Below are 18,560 nucleotides of genomic sequence, written 5' to 3' on the forward strand. Positions count from 1 at the left end.
AGGAGGTGTTGATGGGCAGGGTAGGAGTTTGACAGTAGAGGTGATGACTTGCTGGGAAAATGTGAATATGTCCAATCCATGGGTGGGAGAGTGGTGCTATTTGCTGTATTACCTTGGCAGCAGTGATGCAAATTTCCCTATAAGTTTTATTAGCAATCAGTGTTGTGGAGTTTACTGTCCTGGAATGTAATCCTGAACTATGTCACCGCAGCTATTGGTATACATTACCATGATATAGTTGGGTCTTTCTGTATTTCAGCACATAAAGTTGCATAAAATTTTTCCAAATCAAGGCAAAGATTTCACATATGCCAATTACTTTGTGCTGAGGGTTTACTGGAACTATATAGGCACATACCAAGCTGTGTATGTATGGGTGGATGAGGCACATACACTTAACATAAGAAAGATTTTGGACAGATTTGCATTATTTAACCCTTAAGCCCTGGGTTAGGGTGCTGCTGGCAGTACCCCTCCCCCCCCCTGCCTCTAAGGATAAATCAATAAAAAATCAACTTAAAAAAAAAGGTGGCGGGAATAGACAGACTTTCCGGAACGTCACCCGGGGCGCTCTGGTCGGACGTTCTGGAACGTCACCCGGGGCCTAAGGGTTAATCAAAAGTTGATTAATTAATGAGGTTCAGATTTGTGAGGTTTCACTGCAATACTAAGATGAAAGAAGATGCTTGATTTTAAGGCAAAGAGAAAGTTAATAAAAGTTAACAATATTTAAGAAAGGGGAACTTGCTCTGAAGTATGTTTGGATGAACAGAAAGTAGACACTCTATAAGAATTCCAGTATTTTGACAGTACTTAAAGTAGAAGGGCGGCCAAGGCATTAAATGGGTTTCAAAGAGTAACGAATGGCTAGAGACTAAAACATTAAATCTTCAGGGATGGGGAACCAGGCTACTCACCCTGATGAGTGTTAAAAATAATAGTGTGTGTAATATAAATAAATAATAAGACTGAGTTTTCAAAGACAAGTAGATTGTTGAATCTCAGAAGGAGAGTAATGCAGTGAATAATTTGTGTTACCCTTCCTAGAGAGGTTTATTAGAACACTATTGCACCTGACTTTGTTGTATGCTAGAGTAACACTCGGAAAGTGAAATGTAGATTGAAATCACATACTAAAGAATTTCAGAGTATTGTGCTGTACTGTACTGTAGGAGAGTAGATTTGCAATTGAGGGAGTGACTGCACAAAGAAATTAGGAAGTTAAAGAATAGTAGATAAATCTGAATGGGGATACTTAAAGGTAGATTGGAGCAGTATTATAGAAGTGATGCCAATGACTGTGTTTTAAAAGATTATCTAAACTAAGGTCGATAGAAAGACTGAGGGAGGACTTTTAGGGTGGTGTTACCTGTTTATGTGTGTTGAGGTCATGGAATATAATGTACAGTATGCTATACAAGGTTCTTTACAAACTAAATCCTGTACAGTATATGAGGAAGCCATATACAGGTATTCATTGTACCTTTAAGTATTTACCTTTATAAATTACAGTGTGTGTGTGTAAATATATGCTATTAAATTATGCGAGACACACCAGTACAGTTTAATGAAGAACATTCATAAAAAAAATAAGCTAAAATTTTGTTATGTAAAACATTTCTTTTAGTTGCATTTCTTTTATTATTTAGTAAATGCTTTGTATTGTATTGATATAATCTTTCCTTGTATTGCACATACAGATTGTTTTCTGAAATTCTACATCTGTACTGTACTGCATTGCAATGTATTGTAATATCCTTTGCATCCTTTTATTGTCTCTGTTCTTCCCTTCTTTAAGCTCCCATCTTCTTAGATATTCATGTTTGTTTTGAGTTCCGTTCGTGAGTCAAAATAAGTAATACAGATTGCTTGTAATTACGTACTGTACATTGCAAATTTGGTGAGAAATTTTTAATGATATTTACTACTTTATTTTTCTTAAGCAGTAACTGTAATACAGAAATATTTATACAGTGATGCCGTCCTTGATTCCATCTTCACCATTATCACCAATGTTTTACGACCATTTTCCATAACACATCTTATCAAGCATCTGTCAAATGGTTTCTTCTCAACCTGTCATTGTTTGTTCAGTAGTGTGGAAAATGGCCATAAAATGATGGTGATGATAATGATGATGATCTGCATCCTCTCTTTGTATTATTTTGTGTTGATCAAAAGGGAGAAACTCCATCACATGAGAGAAATTATAAGGAGAGTTATATAAAACCAGTTTAGAAAGTGACAAGACAACATCACCATAAGAAAAGATGAAAACATGTAATGGTTCTGAAAAAATTTGAGAACATTGCTAAAATATAAACAGTGGATTAACACATTAAACAGATGGTTAGGGATACTGTTTGATGCTCCTGGTTGTGGCTTGAGCACTTGTCTTTTAAGTTCATGGGTGGAGCATATGATTTATATTTAGGGTAAAGAATTTGGCTAACATTTGATTGAAAAAGAATTAAACAAAAAATCAACTTAATTGTGATTGATATTGTAGATAAAATGTACCAGACCTACACATGAGGTGGTCACCAAATTTATTTATCTTAAATTACTTGAAATACCAGCGTTAGAAATTATATGCCTGAACAATTTGAATCACAGGATAGTGTGGAAAGGGAAGACAAGTAACACTAAATGAAAGTGTGTGTCTGGTTTGGCTCTTGATTCCAGCCATTCTGCATCATATTAGGAAAAAGGTTTACAAACTTGAAGAAAAGTAGAAGATTAATCCTGCAGTTTACTATTACATATATTGAAGTATGCAACTAGAGGTAGACTTTTTTTTGTAGGTCTTCATTCCCCAAATCCCTTAATGTTTGACACCCTTATACTCGTCCAATCCTCACCTCCCTAACTCCTCTCCAACCCGTCCCATCTTTAGTAGTAAATAACCTTCAGTCTTTTACCACTCTAATCTATTATAACCTTCAGTCTTTCACCACTCTAACCTGTTATAACCTCCAGTCTTTCACCACTCTAATCTGTTATAACCCCAGTCTTTCACCACTCTAATCTGTTATAACCCCAGTCTTCACCACTCTAACTTGTTATAACCCCAGTCTTTCACCACTCTAACTTGTTATAACTCAGTCTTTCACACTCTAACCTGTTACAGATCTTTCACCACTCTAATCTGTTATAACCCCAGTCTTTCACCACTCTAACCTGTTATAACCCAGTCTTTCACCACTCTAACCTGTTATAACCCCAGTCTTTCACCACTCTAACCTGTTATAACCCCAGTCTTTCACCACTCTAACCTGTTATAACCCCAGTCTTTCACCACTCTAACCTGTTATAACCCCAGTCTTTCACCACTCTAACCTGTTATAACCCCAGTCTTTCACCACTCTAACCTGTTATAACCCCAGTCTTTCACCACTCTAACCTGTTATAACCCCAGTCTTTCACCACTCTAACCTGTTATAACCCCAGTCTTTCACCACTCTAACCTGTTATAACCCCAGTCTTTCACCACTCTAACCTGTTATAACCCCAGTCTTTCACCACTCTAACCTGTTATAACCCCAGTCTTTCACCACTCTAACCTGTTATAACCCCAGTCTTTCACCACTCTAACCTGTTATAACCCCCAGTCTTTCACCACTCTAACCTGTTATAACCCCCAGTCTTTCACCACTCTAACCTGTTATAACCCAGTCTTTCACCACTCTAACCTGTTATAACTGATCTTCACCCTCTAACCTGTTATAACCCCAGTCTTTCTCCTCTAACCTGTATAACCCCAGTCTTTCACCCTCTAACCTGTTATAACATCTTTCTGCTCTAACCTGTTATAACCCCAGTCTTTCACCACTCTAACCTGTTATAACCCCAGTCTTTCACCACTCTAACCTGTTATAACCCCAGTCTTTCACCACTCTAACCTGTTATAACCCCAGTCTTTCACCACTCTAACCTGTTATAATCCCAGTCTTTCACCACTCTAACCTGTTATAACCCCAGTCTTTCACCACTCTAACCTGTTATAACCCCAGTCTTTCACCACTCTAACCTGTTATAACCCCAGTCTTTCACCACTCTAACCTGTTATAACCCAGTCTTTCACCACTCTAACCTGTTATAACCTCCAGTCTTTCACCACTCTAACCTGTTATAACCTCCAGTCTTTCACCACTCTAACCTGTTATAATCCCAGTCTTTCACCACTCTAACCTGTTATAACCTCCAGTCTTTCACCACTCTAACCTGTTATAACCTCCAGTCTTTTATAACCTTACCCTTGTACCACTCTGTATTGTATTCTCCTATACTACAACATTAGCACATCAGTTGTTGATTGCTTTAATTCTTTATTACCATCCACCATTGGTACCCCAGTTTGTACTCCCAACAACCCTTAACACCGTTGTTCTATCATACTGTCACTGTGTCCCTTGTGCTCCATCCAGTCAACCTTTGATAGTCCTGTGTTTATAGCCCACTCATACTGTGCTCCCTCATAAATCTGGTCTTCTTTCTGAAACCTGAACCAACCTTCTTTTGCTCGTGATATGTATACTACTGACCTACTATACTCTTCAATAACAATATTTGAAACTTGTTGAATGTACTGTATAACCTGTTCCTCGGTTCTCAAAATTTACACCCCATCTCGCCTACAATTCATTACTGTATTTAAGATTTTTTTACAACCTCTTTTGCTGAACATCTTTTTTATTGATAACCTTTTCTACCTATTGTTTGTCTTACATTCACTGTCTTCTGGTTTTAAAATTGTTGCCGTGTATTCCTATCCACCCACAGTACATGTTACCTTTATCCTTTCTTGTAATTTTCCTTTAACCCAAAGTTTTTCATCATTACCCTGATAGCCATCATAATGATATCACATCTGTCATCTTGGGATGTGTACCATTTACATTTTTAGCAAATGGTCTCTCTTATCATCCTCTTAGTTGTTTCTAACCTCTCTTTTTATAAATAATCTTCATAGCCTTCAGTAATTAACAAATCACATTTTCTCTGAATTGTAATCTGCATTAAAATTGTTTATTGCTGTTTGTTTTTCATCACTCACATTTTCATTTCCAAGGTAATCAGTGCATGCACCATGAGTGTATATACAGTAACTGTCTCATGTTCTGTGTCTGTTTCTTGACAATTTCTTTAACCCCTTAACTTTTATTTGTTCTTAAACAATATATTCCATCTAGAAAGGTGATTTACCTTCTCTTGTTCCTTTATTGGCTCACCTATCCTCTATCTGGCATATATTTGCCCTCCATAACTATAGGTGGCAGCCTTGAAAGCTGAAGTGGAGCATTTGATGACCATGTGTAACACCCACCGTGAGGAGCTGCAGAAACAGTTGGTGCAAGCGCAGGCTGACAAGGAGGCCATGGCTGAAATTGGGAAGACCTTGTACGTTCACCCTTTTCTTATTCACTTCTGCCTAAGTATTGTACACTTTTTTGTGTTGTGATAATTTTATTTATGTCCTGCTTCTTTTTCACGATGCCCATTTATTTATTCTGATTTGTTGCTTGAGCTTTATTTGGTTTTGTGATTCATGTACTGTACTTGCTTAAATTTGTACATATTAGTGGGATGTAGGTATTTGGTGCTGTCTCCTGTATTTATTACTGTATATGAGTGTTATAAGGTTATTGACAATACTATTAACAAATTGCTCTCCTCCACACACAGATACATACATGAGAAAGAGTATACAGTAATGAGTGAAAACTAAGATTAGAAATTATAGTAAGATGTAAAGTGAGCAAAGTTTGGTAGTGTGACCAGTTAGTTATTTATATGTTAATATATATTCTTAGGGGAATTTTCTAAATGCCAAGTCCAAGTACAGCTATTTATTATTCAACTCAGTGGTATGGACACATTAAAAGATCATTATATGTACGTTACTAGACAATGACTCGGACACGAACATGAAATGGATACACTTCACACCGTAAGTAACTCACCCTATGGATCGCTCTGACAATGACTCACGTGTGACCTGAGGGAGGCTCAGTGGCTAGGGAAGCTGTCTGCAAGTGCTGCTGGACTCTGTCTCCTGTGGGAGACTCTGCTAGTTGGGGAGGGAAGTCTCCCTCCCAACCTCGACTGGTGACAAGCGTGACTTTGAGTTCTGTCTCGCCCTGTCTGACTCTGGGAAGGAGCTGTCGGCCCCTTCCCTGTTATAATAATAATGTCCCCTGTGGAAGGAGCTGCAGGCCTCTTATATTGGAGGAGAACTGGCAGATGACCTCTCTTAATTAACATTAAACTGGTTAGATCTGGACAGCTGTGTTTGCCCAGGTGCGTGGTCATGTCGTTGGTCGGTAATGCTTCCTAATTAACACCACCTGGGTGTGTCTAGACACGGTGTACTGGCTGGAGGGGTTGCTTCTTGAGTCACACGGTCATGTCACAGGGTTCAGCTAAAGGCGTGGCAGTGAGAACTCTGAATAAATGTCACTGACCTCTCTTAGGTCAGGTCTAGACAGCTGTGTTTTCCCAGGTGTAGTTTCTTGAGTAAGACGGTCATAACGCCGGGTTAACTTGGGTACCTAGTGGCCGTGCCCTCTCCTGGGTCAGGTCTTACTGTCACTGTAGGGTGTGTCAACCTATGTGGGTTACCACGTGGGCATCTTCTTACTATTATATATGTTGTTCATCTCTGGGCTGTAAGTTGTGGCCTGAGAAACAATCATTACAAGAGAGTAGAGCGAGAGAGAGAGAGAGTAGAGTGAGAAAGAGAGAGAGAGAGAAAGTAGAAAGAGAGTAGAGTGAGAAAGAGAGAGAGAGAGAAAGTAGAAAGAGAGTAGAGTGAGAGAGAGACTAAATAGAGAGAGAGAGAAAGTAGAGTGAGAAAGAGAGAGAGAGCAGAGTGAGAAAGAGAGTAGAGTGAGAAAGAGAGAGAGAGAGAGTAGAGTGAGAAAGAGAGAGAGAAAGAGAGTAGAGTGAGAGAGAGTAGAGTGAGAAAGAAAGAAAGTAGAAAGAGAGTAGAGTGAGAAAGAGAGAGAGAGAAAGTAGAAAGAGAGTAGAGAGAAAGAGTAGAGTGAGAGAGAGAGAGAGAGAGAGAGAGAGAGAGAGAGAGAGAGAGAGAGAGAGAGTAGAGTGGAGAGAGAATAGAGAGAGAGAGAGAGAGTGGGAGAGAGAGTAGAGGAGAGAGAGAGAGTAGAGTGAGAGAGAGTAGAGAGAGAGTAGAGTGAGAGAGTAGAGTGGGAGAGAGAGTAGAGTGGGAGGGAGAGAGAGAGAGTAGAGTGGGAGAGAGAGAGAGAGTAGAGTGGGAGAGAGAGAGAGTAGAGTGGGAGAGAGAGAGAGAGAGTAGAGTGGGAGAGAGAGAGAGAGAGATTGTCTTGGTCATTTTCTCTTCCATAACTCTCTGCATGGGGGTGGGGGTCATCCTTGTCTCCAGGATCAAATATGATGGCATCAGCTTCCTCTTGTATGAGGGGGCACCTCACGTCTTGCCTCAGCCTTGATCCAGCCACTTCTCGTGTGTGAGAGGCTTACACTACCCCAGGGCATATGCTAGAAGTCCCCATAAAGATGCTTTGCAAAACAAAGCCTGGGAGTTTTTACTTGGGCCTGTGAGAAATATATTGCAATAGTTGCAGGATATTTTTGGTACTGTACTGCACCTGTTGTATGATAGATCTGCAAAGGGTTAAAATTTGAGATGCACTCCAGCCCAAGTAAGTCTTACCCTAGAACCTAACTTAATAAAACGGTTTTACCTTTGGATACTGGCGTCCTTGTGGAAACTGTAGACAGTCAGTCCCTGATTTACAAAGGTTTGGTTTACCCAAATTCAAAGTTACAAAAAAATTAATTTTGTTGCTTTGTGTGATTCATGAAAAAATCCTATTTTGTTGTTGTTGCATGATTTGTAATATTTTCCATAGTAATAATGAAAATATGCAAAAAAAAAAAAACATTTTTTATTAAGTCTACAAAGAAGCTTTTAGTGTGTCATCTTTCTCCTGCAATCTCCATTGAAGTTATATCTCAAACTCTCTGAGGACAAACAGACTCACCTCCTCCAGCATTCACTCAGCTATAGTATTTCTACACTAACCTGGCCTGTGAGCCACACCCCTCTTCTATAAAAATAGCTGATTGGTTCATAGAAAATGTTTTTGTAGCTGTCCATTTATTCAAACTAAATATGTTCGTTATTCATAAGCAGACCTGTCCTTCTCTAAAATAATGTTAAATATTTGGACTATCAAAATGCAAATGATTTCAAGGCATTAGCGCTTCAGAGACGATGTTAGAAACTTTTTGATATTTATCATAAAAGGTCGAAGTCAAAGATGAAATTCGCTTTTGAATGACGTCTTTTCATTATTATTATTTTTTTTTACCAAATATAAGCAAACAGAAACAAATGATATCAAACATACTGTATAGCACAATAGGTATTGAACTACAGTTTGTATGGCTGGATATACTATTCCAAATCATTTATATGACTGATAAAACTCGATATAAATACGCACAGTCCGGCGGGAGGTAAAACGCTCAAGGGAACAGCCACTGGACTTAGCGGTAATGTCGCTCATCTTGACACACAACAACCAGCAGACGTCAGCTGTCAACTGTTAACAGATGTCAGCGCTGTGGTACTTAACCAAGAAAAACATTTCTCACACCCACGAGCAGATTATTAAATACTTTATCCATTAACTTGGCATCTCTCCATCTTAAATGCTGCGTTGTGACAAGATTTAAGTAATAATATATGCTACAAATTATTAAGAAGCGATGTAGGGGTTTAACATTTTCATCCTCTGTCATTAAGTATCAAGAAATTTGGTGCAAGCGAACGAAAATCTCGGCCAATGATTGACAAGGTATAGTTAATTTGTGTGTCACAGCATTCTAATGCAAGCTCTACCATACTGGCAGTACGAGTCAAGTGTCCAGCTGATCTGTCACTCAGCTGATCACCTCGTCGATGTGGCTGCAAAGTCCAGTGGCTGTTCCCCTGAGCCTTTTACTTCCCTCACAGACTGCACGTATTTATATTGAGTTTTATCAGTTATATAAATGATTTGGGATATATACAGCTCTACAAACTGTAGTTCATTACCGATTGTGCTATATTTTTTATAACATGAAAAGACTTCATTTGAAAGCGAATTTCATCTTTGACTTCGACCTTTTATGACAAATACAGTATCACTGTATTTTAGAGAATAACAGGTCTGCTTACCAACTGTGAACATATTTAGTTTGAATAAATGGACAACTACAAGAACATTTCCTATGAACCAATCGGCTATTTGTAGTTATAGACGAGGGGTGTAGCTTATGTGTCAGGTTAGCGTGGAAATAGTATAGTTGCCTGATTGTCCAATTTCTCCACATAAACTCTTTTGTAATACTGTACAGTATGTGGCAAATTAATTAACAGAAAAGAATTCAGGACAGTAAGTCCTCGCATAACGTCGTCCCGCTTAACGTTGTTTCGGTACTACGTCGCTGAACTTTAGAGACCAAAAATTCGTTTAACTTCCCGGTGATACGACACTACGTCGTTTTGCGTCGTCGCGGACTACTTTCTACTGCGCATCACCCGCTCGTGTCTGGCCGCGCTACGCTCTCTCGGCTCGGCGCGCTGCCCTCACTCACGGAACGTCACAGTGTCCCCAAGCGACGCCAAGCCAGTCTCTGTTACGGCTTCACATCATTTGTGTGTGCTTAAGTGCTTTTGCTTTAAAATTGTTCTCTAACCTTTCAAAATGGCTTTCAAGCACCCATCAAGTGCTGCTGATGCTAGTGTAGTGAAGTGGCAACATAAGACCATCACCCTTGTTACGAAAATGGATGTATTAACCCGGTTTGAAAAAGAGGAACATTCTGTGGACATAGCCGCTGTGCTTGGCCTAACCTCCACAACGGTGCGTACTATCCTGACCAACGCTGACAAGATTAAGGTTAGTGCTGGAAGTGGTTCTTCTCTGAGTGCTACTAAGACGAATCGTGCTAGATTAACTAGAAGCACTGTGATAGAGAAGGTGGAAAAGATGCTGGCAATGTGGATGGAGGATCAGAATCAACGCAATGCCCCTGTGAGCCTTATGGTAATCCAGCATATGGTCAGATCCTTGTTTTGACGACATTAATGAAATAAAGGGTGAAGGATCAAAGGAAGAGACCTTTACAGCCAGTCAAGGCTGGTTTAAATGATTTAAGCATCGGTATGACTTCCACAACATAAAGATGACTGGTGAAGCAGCCAGTTCAGCTACGGTTGCTTCCGAGATATTCCCGCCAACAATGGAGGAGGAGCAAGCAGTGGCGGAGGAACCACAGTCAGCGCAGGAAGGAGGAGGCGGCAGCTGCAGTCTCAGTGACTCACCGCCCTCCTCCTCCTCCTCAGCCCTCCTCCTCAGCTCCCTCCTCCTCAGCTCCCCCCCTCCTCCTCAGCTCCCCCATCCTCCTCAGCTCCCATCCTCCTCAGCTCCCCCATCCTCCTCAGCTCCCCCCATCCTACTTCGCTCCTGCCACCCTCCTCCTTCGCTCCTGCCACCCCCTCCTTCATTCCACTACCCACCACACACTCGCTCTACCTCCTCCGCCATCGGTGAGTATCAATACAAACTTAGTACTGCAGTTCTATATACTATTTTCTACAGAAATGGCAATGATTTTCTGGATATGTAACTTTTTCCAAGGGGCAAAGGGAGGCTGGGGAACATAACTCCAGTATTTTATCTATTCCTTATGGGGAAAATTGATCCGCTTAACGTTGTTTCGCATAATGTCGCATTTTCATGAACGTAACCCCGACATTAAGCAAGGATGCCCTGTATTCTTAAGTTTCTTATGTCAATTACAGGCATCCTCCTGGTTAAGGGAGGGATGTGTCCTTGAAAATGTTTCAGTGAAAGACATAATACGTATCCAGTAAGTGATGTACATACAGAACAGTACATTAATAATTTTGTACTTTTGATATACTGGACAAGATTGGAAATAAAGTGAACAGTGTGAAACGCTATGCCAACATTTATGATAAATATATTACCCAAGTAATACTGTTTATAATAGTTAATGAATTATATGAAATTATAGGAGCATGCAAGCAAACTATAAAATTGTGTACAATACTTGTACTGTGCTGTACATACAGACCACAAAAGATCATTTTTCTGGTCAATCACTTAAAAAACAAGTCATAACCACCATAACTGCATGGTACACCTACCTCTCGTTTTACGCTGGGGTTACGTTCTTGAAAACCACCGCTTAATTCAAAAACGCTTAAATTAAACAATTTTCCCATAAGAATACATGTAAATGGTACAGGTTAGGGGAACCATCATATACCACACAGGGTACGAACAGTGCTCTCACTTAAACCAAACACGCGGCCAACCTCCGACACACGCTCTCCTCTCTGAAGGCGGGTGATCGCATTTAATTTCACGTCCATTGCGATTGTTTTTCGTGCCTTTTTAGCTTTAGGCGCCCCAGAGGAGGCAGATGAACATTTTCCAGACATGCTCAATGGGGGAAACAGCGTTTAACACTAAAAAGGTACGTGATAAACACACAATGCAAATGAGAGCACAGAAAAAAGTAGCGCTGGTGTGACCTGAGAAAGCGATACACGGGAAGCTTGCTGGACGTTGTCACAGTTGTTGTACAGAATACTTCATTATCGTCATTATCTTCATCTTTAGTAGTAATAATCTTTATTATAATACATTATTATAATAATTATTATTATTAGTATTAATAATATTAAATTCATTGATGTTGATATGACTGCGACTTTATAGTAATAACTTACAAGCACCTCACCAGGCATCACATGCGACTCCACTGCCAGGCGACCAGGCAAATACGTGCGACAAATTTAAACTGTCTTGACCGAGTTATTTAAAAAATAGGTGCGCGTAAATTAGCTTTTGGTATTAATTGAACAATCGTTTTATTCCGAAAACGCTTAAATCAAATGCGCGTAAAATGCGAGTTACCTGTTCTGTTGTTGTGTTTCTTCATGTGTCCTGACAGTAAAGTGCTTTCATTAAATATATTTTTTCTTTCAACTGTTTCATGATGGAAAAATAACTTTGCATAAGTAAGTAAAACAAAACAAAACAATCTTTTAGTATATTTTCATTGTTATTAGGAAAAAAAATCATGAAAATAATGAGCAGGAATTTCATAACTTTGTTATTTTTATTTATAAGTCAGTGTTTGAATATTTTTTTCTTCATAACTTAGAATTTTCATAAACTGATGCTTTGTAAATCAGTGTCTACCTGTACAGATTGTACCTCATTATTATTGGAAGGCAGAATGAATTTTTGCAGTTCATCATCTTCTGTGATCAAGTCATTCTCTATATTGTAGTCTCCTTGGACTGGTCCAAAGATTTTTCCCCACTTGATAGTAGCATTTTGAGGGTCTTAAGTCTTTCAGTACGGACCTACCATATTTGCCAGGATCCTGATGAGGTCATTCAGTTTTGATAACTTTTAAGGGATTTGCAAGCAAGTTACATCTACTAACTACTAATTTGTATGCAAGTGTCCAGTGTGGTATGTTAACCAAGCAAGAAAATTTTATGTGGTGAGGTTTAAGTTGACAAAGTAATCAATCCCTGCCTAACACTTTGTCACTGCCTTGTCACTGCCTCTTGATCTCTGACGTTAGCACTGTGCTTGTGGGTTGTGACTTGTGAATGCCTTTATTCAGTTATAATAGTATTTTGGCATTTAGATTGTACTGTATATTCAGTAGTGAACGACAAATTTATATGAATAAAATTTTCTTTGATTTTATGTCTTGTTATAGCTAATGTGATGCTGTACTGATAAAAAAAATGGTATTTAGAGACATGCTATTACTGTGGATGTACAAGCAGGTTTTATCAAAGATTTAAATATAATTTCTTCTCTCAGTGAGGGCGAGCTGACACGCTTGGGTTGTCTGCAGGAAAGTTTAGCTGTGTCAGAGGAAGAGAAGAATACCCTGCAGACTGAGAAAACAAAATTAGAAGAGGAGATTTCAAGGTTAAAGGTGAGGAGATTTATGCTAATATATATATATATATATATATATATTAATATTTTTTGTGATAGTGATATCCCCTTTAGCCGGAACAATTGCTGCAGAGCACATCTGGGGATGAGAGATTTCCGGGTAACCAGACGATTTTCTCAAGCCCGGAAAAATTCCTTATTACAGGAATCTTTTCCTGTTACTGGGAAAAGTTTCCGAGTGTCTAAACTAGACATCTTGCACAAATGGACACTAGCCCACTTCCCCAGAACGTTTCTGGGTGCTGGGGATGTTTTCCTCGAGTCCAAACTACCGGAGTCTGTAAATACATTTCTTTACTATAATAATCCAGAATAGTTTATCTAAAAGCTTGGTTAAATAAATATATTTAAAAATTAAAAATCTATAGGATATGGACGTGAATGAAGCTGTGTGTTACATCAAGGACTGGTATTTTCCACTCCCATGGAGCTGTGGGGGATTAGTGGGTCTCATGTAACTGATCTTCTGATGGAATGTCAAGTTTCTCTTTCTTGGGTGGGTGATTAGTGGGTCTCATAACCTGAAGATTGAATTGGATTGACTTGAAACAGTTTATTTAGCCAGAAAAAACACAGATACAGAGTGGATAATAATAACAATATTAACATGGCTGAGCCAGTTGAGAACCTGAGCTCTCTTTAGATGTCTTATTAAACACAAAACCTAAAGTATTTTTAGGGAAATTGTGATAAGTATAAATGAGCAAAGTTGTATCCCTTCAACATTACATTACATAACATTTTAAAATATGGAGTGAGAAAGCAAAAAGGTATGGCACATCACTATCACTTCCCCTGGGAGTCTTGGCTTTTAAGATCCTCAAACAATTGTCTGGCCTTCTCACAAGTTATAGCTTCACTAATGCTATCACCTGCCATTTCTTTCTCCTTTATCCACACTAAGAGTAAATTTTCCGTCTCCTCAATCACATTACACCTTGCTTTGCTAAGTCTAGAGATTCCCTTAGCCACTTGCACAGTTTTCAACTCCTCTTTATTCTTCAAAATCGTACATATAGTCGATTTAGCCATCCCATACTCATCACTAAGTTTCGCAATGCTTGTTCCATTCTCATGTTTCTTTATGATTTCTTTCTTAGTTTCAAGAGTTATGAGCTTTCTCACTCGCTTTGGACGATTCATTGTTACAATTGTACACTTGTATAACAAAACATTTATACAAATAACTCGTATTTCCACATCAAAAGACGAAATTTCAACAATAACAGTGGTGCACTGGCTACACAATGAGACAAAGATGGCACCTGACGCTCTTGTTTTGGGTCGTGGTACAACAATATTCATGCGCCAGACGAAATAGTCCCGTATTCATCCGCGTTCGTTGTAGGAGTTGCGTTCGTTATAGCATTCTCAATTTTATAGGTAAAACCGTTCGTTATAGGAATATTCGTAGTAGGATCCGTTCGTTATAGCATACCCCACTGTACTGTACTGTATTGTATATGAAGAGTACTGGTATTAATAATCACAGATTATTACAGTAATGTATCCTTACTAATTCATGAAAAGACAAAAACAATATTCTATCATGAATGAGGCAGTACAGTATTGGGTGAAAAAAAATCAGTGAGCCGACCCTTTGAGGGGGCTGTACGGTCACATTCCAATGGACCCTTCTCCTGTCCCCATCTCAAAGCATTTCTTATAAACTTCTGCAGTATTTGTGTTCGAGAGGTAAATTTGATACCATAATAATCCTGAATAAATTCACTCTTGAGACCTTTCCAAAACGATATTCTTAAATGACAAGCCGAATAATACGGTAAAAATAAGTATTTTACTGTATGTGAAGAGTACAGTACTGGTATTAATAAGCTCAAATTATTACAGTTTCTATCCACAAGTCTCTATGTACAGAACTAGACAAAGAATTTATTTGAAATACTGTAACATTTGATACCATAATATCCTGAACACTGGGGTTAGTTATACAGACTTTTCCCTGTGAAAAACCATAATGTTGAGCAGCATATTACTGTACGTACTCATTTTGTACTCTAATGTACTACACTAAAGGACTACAATTTTTATCTCTTCTGCAAACTATGAGATATTTATACTCAAATTATCATTAACTTGTAAGGATTCCAACAATGCAAGTTATATTCTGTTAAGTCAGGTCTGTGACATTTTATAAGAGAGAACTTTAAGCCTTAAACAAAATTTAACCCATTAATTGTTATCACTGCCATCTGCCTCCCTTGCTGGCTTGGAGGAGGAGGGGGGGGGGGTGTTGACAGCCAGGAGGGTAGATTAACACATACTTAAATACTCAAGGATTATAAAAGTCAGGGAGTTTAAGTTTTTCACTTATAAAATGTCACCGACTTGAGTTAGCAGAATATAACTTTCATTGCTGGGATTCTTGAAAGATAGTAATTAATTTGAGTACAACATCCCATAGTTTGCACTAGACATAAAATTTTAGTAATTAACTTAGTACATTTGAGTATAGGTTGTGATAATTTATGAGGTTGCTCAGCAGTTGTGGTTGCAGCTGCTAAGCTTCATGACGTCACTAGTGTATAGTGCGTCTCCATATGCCCTGGTTTATTCACTGATCAGTTGTCATGTATCAGTTAATTAAAAAAATATATATATTTAAAAAAAATTGTTATAAGACAATGGTTTATTAGAGCTATTAATTTGTGTGCTGTGTAAGTGTCTTGATATGTCAACTCACCATCTGACTCCATCACCTAACCACCCGACGCCAGCACCTAACCCTTTGCCTCGTTAGCTCAGCTCGGAAGTACATTGATTTATGACTGTATTATTTTACTTTTTTAGTGCTGTATGTACATTTAAAGAAATATTTTTATTTGCACATTAATTATAAATAGACCACGAGCAGAAAAATCCAGCATTACCCAAGCGGTTGGGCCTCCCACCCATGAACCAACCATGTGAGGATGCAGCTGTATTTGACGCAATCTTTCATAACCTTGGGAAACCTTGCCCCCAGGCCCTGTACAGGGACCTGAAGCTGCTTGATCAGGTTATGAAAGTTCCAGGAGTGATTTAGAAATTGATAAGGGAAGGAGAGAGTGAACATGAACAAATTGTAGTTCAGATTTATGCCTGAAGCAATTACCGTATATGAAGGTTGTAATACGAAATACTCTCACTTACGGTCATGATTTTAGAGGTAATCATTTTATACCCATCGTATAAGTCGACTCTCTAACTTTGGACACTAAAAATTTGGCTTCAAAGGTCAACTTATACGCCGCCATATACGGTATGCCTAGGCAGCTGCTAGAAAAATGTTTAGGGAAGGAAAGAAAATTGCGTTTCTTATTTGTAAATTTAGAGAAGGGCATTTGACAGGGCACCAGGTGAAGTTGTAAAGTGTGGAATGAGAAAGCTTGGAATTGAGGAGCACCTTGTTTGAGTGGCATGGCATATAGGAAGGCTTATAAACCTCTGTGAGAGTAAATGGTGAGAAAAGTGAAGAATTTTAGGTAAGAGTTTGTCTGGAGCCCCTTCTATATATCATGGTACTGGAGTCAATATCACAGTGGATAAATGTAAGAAATGGAAGGTTGGACTGCAGGCAAAAGGCTTGAGAGCATATGTGGTGAAAACAAAAGTATTGATTAGTGGTGTGGGTGAAGGAGTCGTGGCAGAAAATAGAAAATGGCAGTGTGCTGTCAAAAAAAAAAAAGGCATTGGCAGCATCCCAAAAATGTGCCATGTGTGTGGAAGGTGGGAATACAAGAGGTACAGTGGAGTAGATTGCAGACTGTGGGATGTTGCTGACTTTAGGTGTACTATATATGCAGGTAACCATGTGCCACAGCAAGGCTGAAGAAATTCAACATTGGGGTTATATTCCTGGACTGTATTGATGAGTTCTGTTACTTGGGTGACATGGTCAGTGCCAGTGTGGATACAAGAGTTAGAAGTGGCTGGAAGAGGTTTAGGAAGTTGTTGCCTTTATTGACAGCAAGAGGACCTTCCCTCTCAGTGAAAGGAAGAATGCATGTGGCTGGTGTGAGAAGTATGATGTTGAATGGCAGTTAAAGATGATGACATAAGTAGACTTGAATGAGCTAAAATGAGAATGATACGGTTGGTGTGTAATGTGACACTGAAAGACATGAGGCCATATTCAGAGGTAAGAGGGCAACTGGGTATTAAAAGTGGCAAAGTTCTGCAGGCTAAGATGGTTTGAGCATGTGCCGAGAATGTACAGTATGAGACCAATTGGCTCAAGAGGTGCAAGAGCCTAAATGTAGAGGGAAGGAAAGCCAGGTGTAGACCAAGAATAATATGGGGAGAGGTTGTAAGAAATATTAGCTATGTGAGGCTCAGGATGTGTCACACAGCCTCTGTTATAACTACAGAACTGTACTGTGTGCTAATTTGTAAACCATTTAATTCTACATCCCTTACCACCTCAATTAATTTGAATTTGGATGTTTTCAATGTATTTGTCTGTTTTATTTTGATAATGTGTAATCTACAATCATGCTTGGACAGATTTTTAATATATTTGATTCCTCTTTTATCATTTGTTTCAGTAGCATGCTATCACTTCCAGACATTAATTAATTTACTCTTTGCAGGGCATTGAGGGTGAAAGAGCAAATCTAGTCAAAGAAAAAGACATATTAGATGTAGAATTAAAAAAACTGAAGATGCTTGAAACTGAACATTTCAATTTATTGCAAGAAAAAAATAAGCTTAAGGAAGAGCATGAAAAAAATATTGAAAACTTTAGAGCAGAGAAAGACCAGTTGATCCAGGTGAAGAGCAAAATGGAAGAAGAATTACGTAGTCTGAGGAAGTCGGAAGAGGAGAGGTCTAGACTGGGTGGAGATGTTCAAAGACTGGAGACTGAGCTAACAAAAATGACACAGATTCAGGAAAATAACTCCACATTAACATCAGAACTGGAGAAAATTAAAGAAGAAAAAGGAAACCTCCTCTCTGATATAAAAGTTAAGCAGGAGGAACTAACACTTAAAAAACAATTGGAGGAGGACAATATACGATTAAGCTCGAGCCTGAAGAGTTCTGTTGAAGAAAAGAACAAGCTCCTGATCGATATACAGAGACTTGAAACAGAGGCAGCCAACAGAGTGAAAGATCTTAAGAGTGATTATAATACAGTTAAGGACACAGTGAAGAAATTAGAGCAAGAGAAAATGAAGATAGATGAGGAAAAGGTAAAGCTGAAGGAAGAAGTTAAGAAATTAAGATTAGTGGAGGAAGAGAAGAGAGACTTAGAATCAAAGAATATAGTTCTCGCCCAGAATATGGAGGAGCTTAAACTCAGGTATGTAACATATCGTAGTTCTATATGGAGAATGGTACTTCACTAGAAACAAATTTATTTTGGTTTCTACAGGAATTTCTTGCCTACAATAATATACTTACTAGTATATATATATATATATATATATATATATATATATATATATATATATATATATATATATATATATATATATATATATATATATATATATATATATATATATA

The 18,560-nt window shown here is 38.5% G+C and overlaps 1 protein-coding gene across 9 annotated transcripts in view; it reads left to right on the forward strand.

Moving 5' to 3' along the window:
* Positions 1 to 18,560, forward strand: part of LOC121868112 (restin homolog) — a 273,799-nt gene that overhangs the window by 177,201 nt on the left and 78,038 nt on the right. For all 9 annotated transcript variants that reach the window (XM_042368383.1, XM_042368384.1, XM_042368387.1 and 6 more), the window contains 3 exons: positions 5,273 to 5,400; positions 12,909 to 13,026; positions 17,642 to 18,354. In XM_042368383.1, the coding sequence (XP_042224317.1) occupies positions 5,273 to 5,400; positions 12,909 to 13,026; positions 17,642 to 18,354 (959 nt within the window). The remainder of the gene's footprint in view (positions 1 to 5,272; positions 5,401 to 12,908; positions 13,027 to 17,641; positions 18,355 to 18,560) is intronic.

The sequence above is a fragment of the Homarus americanus genome, unplaced genomic scaffold (genome assembly GCF_018991925.1).
Source record: "Homarus americanus isolate GMGI-L3 unplaced genomic scaffold, GMGI_Hamer_2.0 scaffold47967, whole genome shotgun sequence".
NCBI classification, from domain to species: Eukaryota; Metazoa; Arthropoda; class Malacostraca; order Decapoda; family Nephropidae; genus Homarus; species Homarus americanus.